General features: G+C 45.0%; 1 protein-coding gene across 1 annotated transcript in view; it reads left to right on the top strand.

The window, feature by feature from the left end:
* IRF4 (interferon regulatory factor 4) overlaps nucleotides 1-15,589 on the top strand; it is a 16,746-nt gene extending 1,157 nt beyond the window's left edge. Inside the window, exons 2-9 of the mRNA XM_026069882.1 lie at nucleotides 1,373-1,667; nucleotides 2,162-2,348; nucleotides 3,202-3,290; nucleotides 3,876-4,017; nucleotides 5,933-6,040; nucleotides 7,265-7,618; nucleotides 11,504-11,616; nucleotides 13,721-15,589. Of these exons, the coding sequence (XP_025925667.1) occupies nucleotides 1,464-1,667; nucleotides 2,162-2,348; nucleotides 3,202-3,290; nucleotides 3,876-4,017; nucleotides 5,933-6,040; nucleotides 7,265-7,618; nucleotides 11,504-11,616; nucleotides 13,721-13,864 (1,341 nt within the window). The 5' untranslated portion in view covers nucleotides 1,373-1,463 and the 3' untranslated portion in view covers nucleotides 13,865-15,589. The remainder of the gene's footprint in view (nucleotides 1-1,372; nucleotides 1,668-2,161; nucleotides 2,349-3,201; nucleotides 3,291-3,875; nucleotides 4,018-5,932; nucleotides 6,041-7,264; nucleotides 7,619-11,503; nucleotides 11,617-13,720) is intronic.
* Nucleotides 15,590-16,116: the final 527 nt, after the last annotated feature.

Here is a 16,116-nt window from a genome sequence, read left to right as displayed (position 1 = left end):
GCTAATTAAAAATATATATATATGAAATCGCCGCCTCGTTTGCCCCTGGCCGGGACAGAGGCGAGGGGAAGCGGCGCCCCGAGGGGCCGCGCCGTCCCCGCGCCGCAGAGGGTCGTGGAAAGCTTGTCACAGCTCGGGGGACGTGGACGGGGCTCCGCTTCAGGCTGTGCTTGCCGGGGGTGAGGATTTGGTGGGGGCCTGGCACGGGCTTCGCCGGGCCGCGGGCGGGGGAGCCGCAGCCCCGCCGGCCCCCGGCACGTCTTGCCCCGGGGGGAAACTCGGCGCCCAGGTTTGCTGCGATGGTGGGAGCTGCCACCTGAGGAGGGGAGTGCGGGGTGCGGAGCTGCCCAGCTGCCCACGCTGGCGTGCTCCCGGCTAAGCGGGGGCTCCGAAGGTCTCCCTGTGTGTAGAGACAAGGACTGTGGGTGAGGACTCACTTTTTCATTAGATACAGTTGGACTCCTCCCCCCCCCCCCTCGGCTTTTGGGCATACAAGCACTTTTTCAGGTCGAGGGGGACAAACTTTACTTGAGGTCCCCCGTCACTGGTGTTGGTTTCCTCACCTTAGGACCTTTCCAGTGGGCACCCACCACTCTGTGGCGCGTTGCCGCTCCGGGCAAGTGCATACAGCTCTGCGTGTAGCAAAGGCTCTGGTTGCAGCTGGCTGCAAGCTCGCCCACCTTTGGGGAAAGCGTTCTTATGCCAGACTCCATAGGTTCATGTATTTCCACTTTTAGGTATTTGCAATGTATAGATTTGAATGCTATTATACATGTGTGGTGGGAGCAGTTGGAGGGGTAGATATGTATAGGACATCATGTGTTCAGATGTGGCTTGCTTAAATAAGCTTGAAAAGCTACTTCAACGTTATAGTTAGATACCATATAAATTGTAAATGTGTGTGAGGCTCTCCAAACTGCATGCATGTGTCTGCTAGTATATATGTGCACTGTCATGTGCAACTTCATTTTTATGCATTTTTTTTTTCTTTTTGGTTAGAAGAATAAAATCCCAGCTGAACTTAGAGCAGGTCAGGGGGGTTGTGTCTTAAGTCACTCTGTGCTGAAGATTTCAACAACTGGCATGTATTCATGCAAAACAGTGTCGAGAGGGGGAGGAAAGTCTGTCGAAGTCTGCAGCTTGAGTGGTGCCTGGGGAGGGTGTGAGGGACCGTGCACAGCCTCCCGGGGCTCTGCACCGCAGCGCTGCTGTGCTTCCCAGGCCCCCTGCATGCCGCAGCCCTGCTTGGCGCGGCATATGTAGCGCCGAGCACCGGCACTGCCGGCAGGGCTCTGCGCGGGGACTCTGGCCGGCGCCTGACCTGTGGGTTTTCCTCTCTCCCCGTCCTACCCCTCTCCCCCCTCCTCTGCAGCCCCCAGAGAGCTGGTGCTCAGGTGTGTGCAGAGAGGCGGGCTCGGCGAAGCACTCCCAACCCCCCCATCCCGACCCCTAACGTGAGTGGCATGAACTTGGAGCCGGGTGAGTGCGGGATGAACTCGGTGAGCTGTGGCAACGGGAAGCTCCGCCAGTGGCTGATCGACCAGATTGACAGTGGCAAGTACCCGGGGCTGGTGTGGGAAAATGACGAGAAGAGCATCTTCCGCATCCCCTGGAAGCATGCCGGCAAGCAGGACTACAACCGCGAGGAGGATGCTGCCCTCTTCAAGGTAGGGCTCAGCCCGGTGCTGGGGCTGCAGGGGTGCAGCCAGCTGTCCACCGTGGTGGCTTCTCGTCATCCCTTCCATGCCGGGAGGCTCGCTCTGCTCAGTGCCCCGCTGCCCCCAGCTGCCTGCCCGGTGGCCCTGGCTGTGTCCCTGTGCCCCATCGCAGTCTGGGTTTGTGGGGTGAGACTGCCCTTCCTTTCCCCATTCCCTCATGTGGAGCTAAATGGTTGTGGGACTGCAGCACATCTATTTCCATATCAACTCTGGATCATTTTCTCCCTTTTCTTGTGCCTCTGAAACTGTTTTTCCTTACCATGTTCCTTACCATGTTCCTAATGTTGCTTTTTTCTTAGCCTAAACCTGCAAAATTCTGTAAATTCATGTGCATATAAGCACACATATATATGCTGTTTCAAGCATTGTGATCTTGTACCTTGTAGTTTGATTCTTTTTTTTTTCTTTTCCTTTGCTCTTTTGATTATCTGAAATGTTTCTAGGCTTGGGCTCTTTTTAAAGGAAAGTTCAGAGAGGGCATTGATAAACCAGATCCCCCTACCTGGAAGACAAGATTAAGGTGTGCTTTGAACAAGAGCAATGACTTTGAAGAACTAGTGGAGAGAAGCCAGCTGGACATCTCAGATCCCTATAAAGTGTACAGAATAGTGCCAGAAGGAGCTAAAAAAGGTAAAACGTCTCAAATTCCCTGTGTAATGGAGTGTGAATATCTGTCTCACTGTGAACATATGAGCACTGAAGTGTGCTTTTCTGGAGTGGCCATGCAGTCTTTTTAAGTGTGTTAGTGTTGCGGTGACTGCAAGGAGCCGAAGTGCAGGGCTCAAGTACATCTTATTCTGATGACTAAAATAAGAGGCTCCGTCTGTAGGAGGACTGTCAGCATTTGAGTCAGAGCATTGAAAGGGAGCCCTTTGTAAAAGATGCTTTATCTATGTCGCTGCAGGAATTGCTCTTTTACCTGGTGCCTCCCTTCCAGTTCTCTGTAGGGAGAGGCCCATGTTAAGCAAGCAGCTCAAGGGACAGGCAAAAAAAAAATTGCTTTTTGGATCTAGATTTTGAATAAGGGGAAGAGCGGAAGTGTTCTGAGCCAGGCAGTACATAACTGCTGTGGGGAAGAGCTGGGGCTGAGAGACGCTTCGCCTGTGGTCTCCTGCACAAAAGCTAGGAACCGTGGTAGTGTAGCATTGCTGCAAGCTCGCCGCCTGCTCTCCAAGGAACCCCTGGCACCACAAAGGGCTTGCAGGAGGCAAAGGCTTGGCAGGGTTTGGGGAGAGCATCAGAGCACTCTGGGGTATGACTGAAGGGCATTTCACACACTAGAAAGCTTGGCGGGACAGCCTGCTTCCCTGAGCTGTCTGGGATGGGAGGGCTGGCAATCCTTCYCCGTACGGGCTGCTGGAAGGTGTTTGAGTCCTGTGTTTGCTAAAGGATGGGCTGTATGGATTTGTCTTCAGTGTGCCAGGTTCAGATTTCCTTAAGATATAGTTGACATCATTTATTTTTATCTGTCTGGTGACCATAGGTGCAAAACAAATCAGCATGGAGGAACAGCCATTAATGATGAATCACCCCTTTCCAATAACTTCTCCTTACACTTCACTACCGTCTCAGGTATGACATTAGTTATGTATTTTACTTGGTGCTTGTACATTGAGCAGCAACATTTTTGTACTATGTGGTATGTCTTTCTTTTCTGGTATGGCCCTCTTTAGTTCTGCCTGGGAAGGCACTTTATTATGAAAACTGAGAAATTGAGAAGCAATTTTTCTAATGTCATATGAGGCCACAGGGCAGCTAATTTCCCTTGGTTTTGTTTAATCAAAGTAACAGCTCTTTAAGAGTAACAGCTCTTTTCTGTTCAGGGATAGAAATTAGTGTACTGTCATCCTGTTGATGCCAGAATGTAAGTACCCAATGAAGCATTGCTGTTGCAAGCAGACATTTACCAGCAAAGCTTTGACTGCCTTTTGTTATTCTGCCCTGCTTATTATTTACACCAGTGGTGAGAAGTTCATTTGAAAGTCTCATTGGTGGTGGTGGCAAAGTGCCATTCATGTAGCCTGTGCAACATTTAGACTCTCTGTGAGCTTTAGCAGAGCAAATAATACCAAAGAGCTGAAATGTGAAAGCTGATGCAACACATGGCATCAGTTTTGATGACTGCCAAATAAAAGAATATCTTGTTAAACTGAATAGGTACAAAACTACATGGGGCCCCATGAAAGGAACTGGAGAGAATTTGCCCCGGAGCAGCCCCATCCCGATATTCCCTACCAGTGCGCCAGCATCCCTTTTGCAGCTCGCAGTCATCATTGGCAGGGGCCTGGTTGTGAAAATGGTAAGACGATCCTGTTTAGGGTCAATTGCTCACCTTGGTTAAAAGAGATAATATTTGGTCGCCCTAGAAGGATGACAGATTGCATGTTTCTTACTCATGGCTTTAATTGGGATTAACAAAGGCAGCTTGACAGAGTGCTGGGCTTCCTTCACAGAGAGCTACGGGGTCCAGCTACCCTCATGAACCTTTGTCTTGGCTCTTGCTGACAGTGCTGCCATAGGTGCAGGGTGCGGGTTACACAGTCACCTGAGTTAAAACCCTCAAGTCAACTCCCAAAAAACCTCAGCTGTCTTAAAAGCCCTGAGCAATAAGAAAGGACCCACTACCCCAAAAATAACATGGGAACATGTGGTCTTTAGCTTTGCTTTCTGATTCCAGACCCTTTGAGGTGTACATTCATGAAGGTTTTCCCTCTAAACTTGTGGGTTAGAATGGTATCCTTCTAAGAGGAAAGCAGCGATTATTACTTTTTCTAGTACTGTGGCGATAGGACAACTTGTTGTGGAATGAGTCTCTCTTGGTGCTGGTACAGAACAAACAGAATAAAGGGACACTCCCTTCCCCACAGATCTTACACTGTAAGAGTCTAATGTACATAGCTTTCCAAGTTCTGCATCCTTAGGAAAAATCCTGAATCATGTGAAAATTGGCAATGCTAAAATCTGCAGGGGATAAAAGGTGAAAGAAAGGGAAGCATGATCAGTGCCTTTGTGGGAAATAGAGCCACAAAGGTTAAATGTCTCACATAGGGCAAGTCTGTAGAAAACCTGGAAGATGAACCCAGATCTTCTGAGCAGGGGCTGAGTGCCATAGTCGTGTATCTCCTGTGTGTCATAGACACTTGCAGGATAACTCACCTCAGTGGGCAGGTATTTGCTTCATGAGGAGCAGAAGCAGCTAGTTCAGAAGGGCAGAAGAGGGTGTGAAGCAAGGAGGGACTTCTCAGAGCGCTGGAGATACTAAGTCTTCATAGGACAATTCTCTAGCAGTTTTGGTGCAGAGAAATAAACTGTTTCTTTGGATCTGCTAAAAAGTAAATACTCTGCAACATTTGCTGGTAGACTAGTGGAACTGTTAGGCTGAATCATTGCTAATAATTGAGCTATTAAGCTGAATGAACTCTGCCCTGAAGTGCATCCTCTGCAGCAGTTAAACACACGTTTGGGTGCTTTACTGAGTTTGGAGGCCGTTGTTAGTGGCTGGTATTGGGTTTATCACTGGGCTCTCAGGCTTGTCAAGACATGCTGAGGCTTTGGATTCGCATAGCTCCAACCCTTGGGTTTTTTCACTGGGAAAGGCTGTGTGTGCTTGTCTGCAAGTCGCTTGCATCTTTCTGCAGAGATTTGTATTGACATTAAAAAACAGAGAAAAACTTCAGTTGCTCATGTTATAATCCATTCACTGGTAGGCATCGCTGGGATCTGTCTAATACTAGTCCTGGTAATAAAACCCTAATAATCTCTTGCTGGACAATGTTCTTTATCTACTTTTTTACCAGTGTTAATTCCAGCTTTACTGTTTCACCTGTCTTTAATAAAATTCCTTAGACTAAATGGCTCATTTTATGCCAGCAAATTTAAGAGCACTACAGTCTACTTAAAATGTAGGTTATTTCTGTAATAGAATAGCACATTCTTGTTAGTCAAGGAAAAAGTACTAGAGGGAGTACTGAAATGCTAAGGGAGCATTTCATGTAGACCCAAATAAAAACACAATCCAGATAACATCTAGAGAGATTTGTAGAGTTGGCACATTTAGAAAAATGGGAAGTGAGACCTTTTTAGGAAGAAGAGGGGGAAGAGAGAGGGTTTCTGGTGGGGCCAAAAAACCCTCACTCTTACATAGCTGTTATCTTTGCCCAAGCTTTTCTCTTAGAATTTAGGCAGCTGTCACTGACTTTTGTTTGTGAAAACAGGTTGTCAGGTGACAGGAACTTTTTATGCTTGTGCCCCTCCTGAATCCCAGACTCCTGGCATCCCGATTGAGCCAAGCATAAGGTCTGGTGAAGCCCTCGCACTGTCAGGTAAGGTCTATAACCCTCTGGGGTTTCTGGGGAGCTTTACAGGAGACTCCCATTTCTGACTTGCCCTGGCACTGCCTCTCCTTTCTTATGGAAAAAAAAAAAGAAAGAAACCTCTCTAATGAATCAATTTGGTGTACAGCCTTGAGCCTCTGTTCATCAGGATATTCAAACACTTGTAGCRTGAGCTCCAAGGGACTTGTTCTGTGATTAAAGTTAATGAAAGTGCTTTGCTGGATCAAGGCATTAGTGCTGGGTTGCTTTGGTGAGTCATCAAAGAAGGCCTCCCTGGGAGAGTTTGGAAGTTTTGGGAGTCAGAAAATTTTAGCTTAAATTTTTATTTGGGAGGAGCTCCCACAAAGACTGGTCTTATCTGGGTACCTTACTGTGCTTCTGCTGGAGCCATCTGGCTTTGCTCTGTTTTATTACTCCTGTTTAAAAAAAAAAAAAAAAAAAAGACATTTAGGGAAAAAAAAGAAATAATCTCAGCCAGGTTTGCAGAAATCCAGATACTGGGGAACTTTCTGAATAACTCCAGGAAAAGCTGTGGGAGTGTGTTTTTTAAACTAATAATGGATAAGTCTGCAACATGGCACTAGGCAGGTTTCTTGACTGGGGTTATTCTCCTGAATCAGGGTCTATACATACAGCGCTGTGTGAGCTCTTAGCAGTGAGCTGTGTTGACTGAATGGCCATTTGAAAGTAAGGCTTGGGATTTCCATTACGGTGATGCTTGAGCTGGAACCAGCAGTAGCTTCTCTTAGGGCAACCAAGTGCAAGTTTGCAAATCCCCTGTGCAGAAGCCTCTTTTATGCAAAATCTGGGGAGAGACACAGCTACTTCCTGATTAAATCTGAGGAAGTGTACTGAGCCAGTGGGTTTAATTGTGATGTGAGCTTGGAAAATGTGATGAATGACTTCTTTCTTGTACGTATTTTTCCTATTAAATGGAAATGTGAAGTTTGTCGGACTACTGACTTTCCATATCAGTAGCCCTTCATAAAAAAATCTGAGTGAATGTTCATGTTACCGTGCCCCAAATATTTTAGTATTAAGATTCATTATATGATTTTTACTAATGTGAGCCTGTCTCTTGAGTGGTGGTGACTGCTAATAGTTATAGAGGCTCAGAAGTCTCACAAAAATTTGTCTCTTGGCCTTAATATATATTTGTACTGTAAAGCATTCATACTAATGTATCACAATGATTTTTTTTCCTCCTTGTAGATTGCCGGCTCCACATCTGCTTGTATTATCGTGAAATACTGGTAAAGGAGGTAACAACTTCTAGTCCTGAAGGCTGTAGGATATCCCATGGCCAAAGTTATGAGGTCAGCAGCCTGGAGCAAGTTATCTTCCCTTATCCTGAGGATAACGGCCAGAGGAAGAACATAGAAAAACTACTGAACCACTTGGAACGAGGAGTAATACTGTGGATGGCACCTGACGGCCTTTATGCTAAGAGACTTTGTCAGAGCAGGATCTACTGGGACGGGCCCCTGGCGCTCTGCAGTGACAGACCCAACAAACTGGAGCGGGATCAAACATGCAAGCTCTTTGACACTCAGCAGTTTTTAGCAGGTAATTCTCACTATGGCTTTAATATCATTTCTGCAGATGTCACACAGTTGCTCTCCATATTGGCCTTATGAGAGTGCTCTTTTTATGTCACCAAGGCCTCTGGAAGAAGCCTGGGCTCAGCACCTCTTAAGAGTTACCCCAAACTACTTCTAAGCAAGCACAGTTAAGAAGTAGTTAACTTCTGAATAGCCCCATCAAACTCTGCTCTCTGTGCACAGCCAGTGCTCTTGCACAAACCAACAGGAGAGAACTGATGCCCACCTGGGGACCCCCAAAACCCCACATCTCTTTAAGAAGCATGAGGGGGAACCTAACAAAATAGTCTTTCCAAGTATTGGGTAATAGAGGAAAGTGGATCCTGATTTCAGACCTGCTAGTCTAAGTCCTGAGTAAGTTTGTGATCTGCAGTCATGCTGCTCTCAACCTGACCCGGACTGAGTCTGAAATTTGGCTTGGAATATTCAAATACCAGCATCAATTCCAGCAGAGATCTTTTCAGTCTGGGTTCTGTGCTGGTGTTTAAAAGATATCTTGGGGGGTAAAAAGCTTAAATAAGCTCTGGAGTTTCAACATCTGCCTAATGCTCTAGGCCAAGATTTGCTCTGCCTCTTCAGAGCTCTGTAGGAAGGTAGGTTTTCTTCTGTAGGGCAGTTGTGAGCACTGATACAGAGGGGGCAATGGCATGCTTCAGGACTGTGTCTTTTCCTTACAGCCCACAAAAAGAAAAGGCAGAACCTCAACCCTGCTTTCTAGCACTTTGGAGCAATGAGAGGGAGGAAAACTGTCCACCCAGATAAACTAGTGGGAACAAGTCATTTACCTTTCTCAGAAATGGAAAGGGAGATTGTGAAGCAGGAATGCACATTGCCCCTTGTTTGAGATGTTTGGCATTGCTACAGGTGGCCTGTGTGACTATGGCTTGGCCTATTTTCCTATTAGGGCAGAGCGTCAGCACTGGCATGAGTCTCTCAGGAAGATAATGCCATGCAAGATAAGTCAAACCCAAACCAACAGCTTTAGCATACTTTATATTCCAGGGCTGACGTGTCATCCTAGCAAAATGACCAAGCAAGAAATGCATTTAAAGAGAAATCTCCTATGGATATGAGAATTGACAGTTAAAAAGGGGAATTTGAGGTCAAGGTGTCGGGTTAAGCTTCAATCACATGCTAATTTAAAGACGTATAATTCTGTCTGTGATGATGGTTTTGGAAATCCCTTTCCCTTTTCTCAGGTAGTTTTTTAGATGTAATCTGGGTTCTTCCAAACGGTTCACAGGATGGATCTCTGTTTAGCAGCCTAACCCCAAAGATAAGCTTAAACAATAGTTATTTCCCCCCCCTCCCCAAATTACTTATGCACCAATGCCTGTGCAAACCCAATCATGTGGCTGTAGTCATAGTCTGCGGTGTGTGCAAAGTGAGCTTTTGCATATGTTGATGCTGAGCTAGGTTTATAAGTGACGACTTGTGAGCTTATTGTGTCTGCAGGTTAATTTAAAATACTGAGGTCCCAGACAAGTTTGGGAATTCCCCCGTTAGGAAATTGGGCTTTCCTTGGGAAGAGACAGAGCAGACTTCTACCAAGTGGGGATACATTGAACAGAAGAGAAAGGGGCAGAAGCAGAACTGCCGTGGGCTGCAGTTATTGGGGTCCTACTGAGGAGCCAGACCCTGCAATGCAGACTGTGCTGGGCAATCAAGCCCTGTCTTAAGTAGTCTGTACTAAAATGGCAATAACTCAGAAAACAAATGTTTGGGGAGTTCTGTGTAATAAATGTAGTATATCAGGGTGGGTGAAGAGTGGGAGGGTATGGAAAGAAAATATGGGAGTGTGAAGATGAAAGCTAGAGGAAGGCTGGCTCAGCAGAGAGACGGGCAGCTGGAGCCAGGGTGAGCAACAGTTTGGGTAGGAGTGTGGGGAGCCATATGGCGCAGGGGAAGGCACTTGGGCATGGGCAGGAAGATAGAGTAAGTGGATGGTTTGGAAGAAGTGCGAGGTGGACCTCAAGGCCTGATTATCCTGCAGGTGAGAAAGCAAGTGTTTTCTTTTCCACTTCCATGTCAAGGATGTCTGTGTAACACTCCCACAGGTATTCAGGATCTGGAGAATTGCTGAGGCTAAGTAAAACTGGCAGGAAAGAGAAAGATGGGCAAAGTTCTCCATTAGCAAATGAAAGTGTATCAGGAGTTGGACTGGCCCTGGATGGATCATCCTTCCCTGTCCTGTAGCAGCACTGAGGAAAGCAGGATCCCATAGAAAATCTCWGTTCTCTCCTAACAATCTTCTAGAAGGTTCAGAGCATTTTTAAGGTTTTTTGGGGAGACTCTGGAGAGAACTATGCTTTACTTTGTGTTTAAAGTGAACTGACCATTGTTCACTCTTATAACTGACCCTCCCACTAAGGCCAGTAGCCCCCAGCTAGGGCCATTGAATTCACACCTTGGTCTCAAAAACTGGAGTAGAAATGGCGACTGAGTACTTTGGGAAGAGATGTATTTGTCATCCCCATTTCACAGTCTGTTTTCCTGTGTAGCAGGGGGTACTTCATTATAAGACATTGATTTTAATATTAATTCCCTTTGCAACTTATTCCAGAGAGCACGAACAGGGTTATAAGTTAAAATGAACTCTCTATCAATCAACTACATAGAAAGACTTCACATAATGCAGACTTTACTGGGGATATTGTATTAGAGGCAATTTTTTTTTGAAGGAAATACAGTTTCTAAAGTACAACATAGTGATTTTGATCTAAGTGGAACTCTTATAAAAACCTTCCTAGCTATCTATTGTGGGGAACACTTTGACTATTGAGGTAATATATAACTTGACCTATCTTTTGCCTTTGTGTGAGGGTGTGGATTAGTGAAGAGAGTACAGGCGCGCAGAAAACATGGGCTCTTTCCCTGGCTTGCTGCACGGCTTAAATAAGGTCCTTTGCCTTTCTGTGCCTCATTGTCCCCCATTAGGAACAGTGATGATAATAATGGCTACATGACTATGTCTAGCTAAGGCTGAATTTTGTGCTGGCAGTACTTTGAATCTGATTCTACTTATTTAGTGGTTTCAGTGCTACTGTTGGGTGTTGGGAGTTTTTCAGATATGGCCCAAAGTTTTCCCCTTCTGCATTTTTAAGTCAGTGGTAAAATTCATGTTCACTTCAGCGGTGCCAGGCTATCACTGGTGCCTGCTCCATAGCAGAAAAGTGGATATAACAACAAGAAATGGCATCAGGCATATGGAGGAGATGAAAGGAGGTGCTGGGGCTTTGGACAAAAGGAACTGAGTGAAGCCTGGAAACTTAGCTCTGGCAGCAGACAAAAGGAAAGCCTGTCTAGAAAATGAATGAAATAATCCCTTTGCTTTTTGGAGACTTGGCCTGTCAAGATGGACAATGTGGACTCCGTAGGCTCATTTCAATAATGTATCAATAATCCCTTCCATCTCTTAATAGCCTGTACTGTTTATAAAAAAAAAAAAGAAAAGAAAAGCAATATGTAAGTGGTATCGTTCCTGCAAAGTGCACATGCACACAGGAGAACGACAACAGGGTCGTTCTTCTGTTCCAGAAGTTTCTGATGTTAAGGCCAAATATAAATATTAATTGGAAGACACCCCAGCTTGTGCATATGAAATGACTTGTGAGGCAAGGCAAATAGAAAAATTTAGAAAAAACAGAAAAATGCAATGTTAGAACTTTCTTCCCCTCCTCTGTGGGAAAGCCTCCAGACTCAGTTTCTTCTCCTTGCCCCTTGCCTTTCTCCTGACCTCTCTAATCCTCCACTGGAGTCATTTCATCTTCTCCCACCTTGCTCCAAGGTCCTCTACTTGGAACTCTGCCACCCACAAAGACTTTCTTACCAGTCTTTTCTCTCTTGCCAGAGCTGCAAGCTTTTGCTCACCATGGACGTCCACTGCCGAGATACCAGGTTGCTCTATGCTTTGGGGAGGAATTTCCAGATCCGCAGAGGCAGAGGAAACTAATTACAGCCCATGTAAGTAGGATTTCTGCCTTACCTAATTAAACATATTCCTTGGGGGATGTGAATCTGCCAGTCAGGCTTTTCAGCTTCATGTAAGTTGTGAGGCAGGCGACAAATTCTTGAAAATACAGCACCATCGCAACTGGGGTTGAATTTCCAGATCTGCCAAGGACTGACTGGTGGCCCTGGGAAGGTCAGAGCACCTGATTTCCCTTGGTGCAAGACATAAGTGTCATGAGTGACCTCTGTTGCAAAGCCCTTTGAGACCTCAAGCTGAGAAGTGCCCTAGGAGAGCTGGACACTGTCGTTATTACAGGCCCAGTAGAGCAGTGCCTTGGGCTGCAAGGCCATTGCAAGATGTGGTGCTTTCACAACTGCTGCATTTAGAGGTGCTCCATGACCCCACCTTTGCCTCTCAAAGACCTCAAAAGCTCTCCTACGCAGTGATACAGGGACTGCCTGTGCCGCTCCAGTGTTAAGATAGCTGGCAAGCAAGTGAGCTGGATGACCGCAGTTCACACACACTCAAAGCTAGTGTTTCAGGATGCTGTCTGAGAGAGGGTGATGATGGAGGCTGTGACAAGGCACTTTCTCTATTGGCTTTATTGGCCCATAAACCCACAAGAGAGTGATAATGCACATGTTAGTGGCAGGATTTAGTTTATTGCATCCTTGGGAAGAACACTGGTGTCTGCTTTAATTTTTCTAAAGCCCCTGGATACTGTGGATTTCAGATCAGACACTTGTCATGAATCATGGCTTTCCCTTAGCTGTGTGGCTTTTGTACTGCTACACTGCTGCTTGTTGCCCTCTGAATCTCTTGAGTGGAAGGTGGGAATCTCTCAAATCCATCCTGAGATATGCAACAGCTATTTAAGGGGGCTCTAAACCCCTCTCTCTCCTTAAACTCTGTGCCATCCTCCTTTTAGCTTTCCAAATTTCTAGCCCTCTTTCCTAGCACCTCCTTCCCTCCATCTCCTATCCTGGCAGCATCTCCATGAGCCTGCAACTCCTGACCCCGTGACCTTTTGGGGAGCTTTGCGCCCCCTGTATCGGTTGCTCCTCAATCTGCTCAACTTCTTACTGGGCTCTGCTGTGGAGTGGCACACAGTGATGCCAGGGTTGGGTGGTGTGAGGATGCAGCGGGTGTCCCAGAGCTGGCTGGCTTGCTGGCCGCACTGCCCTCCCGTCTTCCTTGCTGCAGGATGTGAGATGCTCAGCTGCCTCCGAAAGCTGATGTGAGGAAGGGAAGGGGGATTGATAGAGCTGCTCCAGTAAAGTGTTGTCTTTCTGGATCTGTCCCTTTCTGGAAGGAGGATCCACAGCATATGTATTATTCCTCCAAAATGGTGCCCATGTGCTAATGTTGAGAGGCTGGCTGACTGAGAAGAGAGGGTTGTGGAGAATAATCTCAAAATCTGCTCAGTCCTCAAGTCGAAGGAGAGCTTCGGGTGCTATTTTTTAGCGTGCAACTTAAATATTTACAGACAGTGCCTAAAGCCCTGAGTGGGAATAGTGGTTTTTAAGTAGAGAGAAGTGAAGGCTGTGCTAGATCATATGAATCCCTCTTGACGATGTCAGTGGCTGAATAGATTTCTTATTAGAGTGTGAATGAATAGAAATGAGTAACTTTGGAGTTATATTGAGGTCTAATTTAAAACACAGTTGTTTGGCAACACGTCTAAGTGTAGCTGAGGGCTCCAGCATTTCAAGTTAAGTGCTTAAAGTTCCTGAGAGCGAAGGCTAGGCTTTCAAAGCCCTGGGTGTGCATTTGAATGTGTCTAGCTTGGCCATAGACATGCCTGGTGTGTGCAGTCCTACAGACTGGCTAATGGTGTGCAATTGCAAATACATCATTTGTGTTATTGATACATGTCCTTCTAAATACCTGTCATGCAGGTAAGGCATGCATACAGTAAGCAAAGCACTTGTCATCATAACAGGCAAGCCCCGTCTTAAAACAGCGATTAGTGAGGATATAGAAATTATTTTCCCATTCTGGCAAGCAGAACTGTTTTGTCTGATCTTGTGCTTAACTTAAAAACACCATAAATAACTAACATGAAGAGCATGAAATTTTGTCATATGTCTGATTAACATTTTGTCTGTTCTTAAGGTTGAACCAATGTTTGCCAGGCAGCTGTATTACTTTGCTCAACAAAACAGTGGACATCTTCTGAGAGGCTATGATTTACCAGAACTTGTGACTAGTCCAGAGGATTATCACAGATCTATTCGCCATTCCTCTATTCAAGAATAAGATCCTTAGAATGATTGTTTTTAAAGGCACTGTAAAGATTATGCAGAATGGAGGAGCAGATCTGCATTGCAATTTGGAGATCTGAATCACCACTGGATGCGTTCAGGGAATCAAGGGTTCAATGATAGGAAAGTGAACTAGAACAACAATATTGTACAATACAAATGATGGGTTTTCAACATTTGGATGCTACATCCCACATAGATTTCCCTGTTGCTGGGAATAACTCAAAACTGACAAAATGATTGCTATGTTTACGTTTGCTTAATGTTCTCCTTTGGTTTTGAGGACTGATTCTTATCAAAGAGTTAAATCCATAGTTTACACTGTTACATTTACAGGGCTATTTATTTTGGATTAATGATCTCAGGGAAGGTACATAAATTTGCGGTATTCCCAGTTTGAAACTGTAGCTACTATAGATGGGTAGCAAATGTAGATGGTTTATTGAGAATAGCTATACATGTAAGTTGTTATAAATTTAGATTGATAAGTGTGGTAGACATTTTATGCCTATATTCTTGTATAGAAATTTCCATGTATTTTTTAAAAACAATGCAATTCTTCAGAGACATATTTTTTTAATGCCTGACTGACATTTTTCTTTACAATGGATTTTGTTGCTGCCACTGTTATTGGCCCCATAACAGCAGTTTTTAAGGTGGTGAATTTATGGTACTGTGTTATGAAAAGTGACCATTTAACTCAGATTACCTGTGGATTTAGTGTATTAACCACTAAAATTCTAGAGTCCCGAAAAGCAGGTTTAAAAATAAATTACACTTTTCTAATGATTGCAAGCTACTATGCATTATATATATATATATGCATTAGAATTAAGTGATGGACCTTGAAAAAACAGCACAAAAATGGTACTGCTAACATTTCTTCATGTCACACGCATGAGCCAAGTTAAAATAACTACCACTTCTGCATTGTACAGAGCCAAATTCTGTTCTTCCTGTATGCTCAGAGCTCCCTTCCATTGATACTGAAGTAAATATGAAGGAAGAATTCAAGGAGAGCAGAATTTGGCCTCCCATACTAAGACAGTCAAGTAAATATTTGTTTATACTTTTGTTTTGAAAAGTTTTACAGAAGTATAATTTCATGTGATTTACAGTTCTTAAGCTATGATGCCATTTTAAAGATAAAGAGAAGAGGTCTGTTGGGTATGTATCTTGGTGAAATCTTCCTTTGTGTTATGCTGGAGATCAGACCAGGTGATCTTACTAGCTTTAACTCCAGAACATGATCCTACCTATGGTTAGCAAACATACTTCACTTGATTTTCTAAATGAGGAAGAAAAAATGGTATTTGGTCTGGCAGCAGACTTGTGTTCTAGGGACCTTTAATATATACATCTTAAAGATGCATACTCTTTTGGGATATATTATCCCACTCCTTCTCCACAGTGCCAAGCAGAATGATGGATCATTTTTGTATTTGTGTTCTTTGTTACTTGAAATGTTTTCTTGGCTTACAGATTTTCTTAAGGGAGACCTCTTTCTTAGACATTAAAAGCACTGCTGTAGGTGACCTTCAGAGCTTCTGTGTATACTTTTGGCCTGTGCATACATTTTACTGAATGGGAATTCTGCGTTCAAACTGCACTGATACAATACAATTATTTGATGTGGTTTTCACTTTTTTCTAGTGGTCATTGCTTCATATGCTCTTTGCTTCAGCTCACATCTTAGAATAAAATCCTTATTCCCTACCAATTTGATTCGTATGTGGTGTTTTCAGTAGTGGGGCACATCTGACGGGTTCAGTTCCGCACAGCTAACCTGGGCAAGACCACTGGCTAAGCCTATGGGGAACTGTGTTTTAAGTCAAAAGTGCAGGGAAAGGTCATAAGGTAAGGATTTTTACTTACAAAAATGTCCGCGATATTAGCTCAATTAGTAGAAAAAGGGAAAACGGAGAGATTGCAGCTGGGCTGCCAACGGCTGTTCAGTTCCTGTGCTGTGCGTAGTTTAGCCAAGTCCTGCTGCTGGAGACGGGATGCTGCCGCGCACCTCAGTGCTCTGCCAGTGCCTCGCTGCCTCCGGGGGCTCGTGCCCCTTCCCGTGCAGCCCCGGGCTGCAACGTGCTCTAGCCCAACCCTTGCCGAGCTGGGGCCTGGACCTTGAGGTGATTTTTAGGAGTAGCTGTAGTTTTAAGGGTGCTTTCAAGTGAGAGGAAATCCAGGAGAGGATGAAAGGGAGGATAGTAAAGTAACTGAAATAATTAAGTTAAAACTATATGA

This window comes from Apteryx rowi, unplaced genomic scaffold (genome assembly GCF_003343035.1).
Source record: "Apteryx rowi isolate R43461 unplaced genomic scaffold, aptRow1 scaffold_3, whole genome shotgun sequence".
NCBI classification, from domain to species: Eukaryota; Metazoa; Chordata; class Aves; order Apterygiformes; family Apterygidae; genus Apteryx; species Apteryx rowi.
This window is presented reverse-complemented; position numbering and strand designations above follow the sequence as displayed.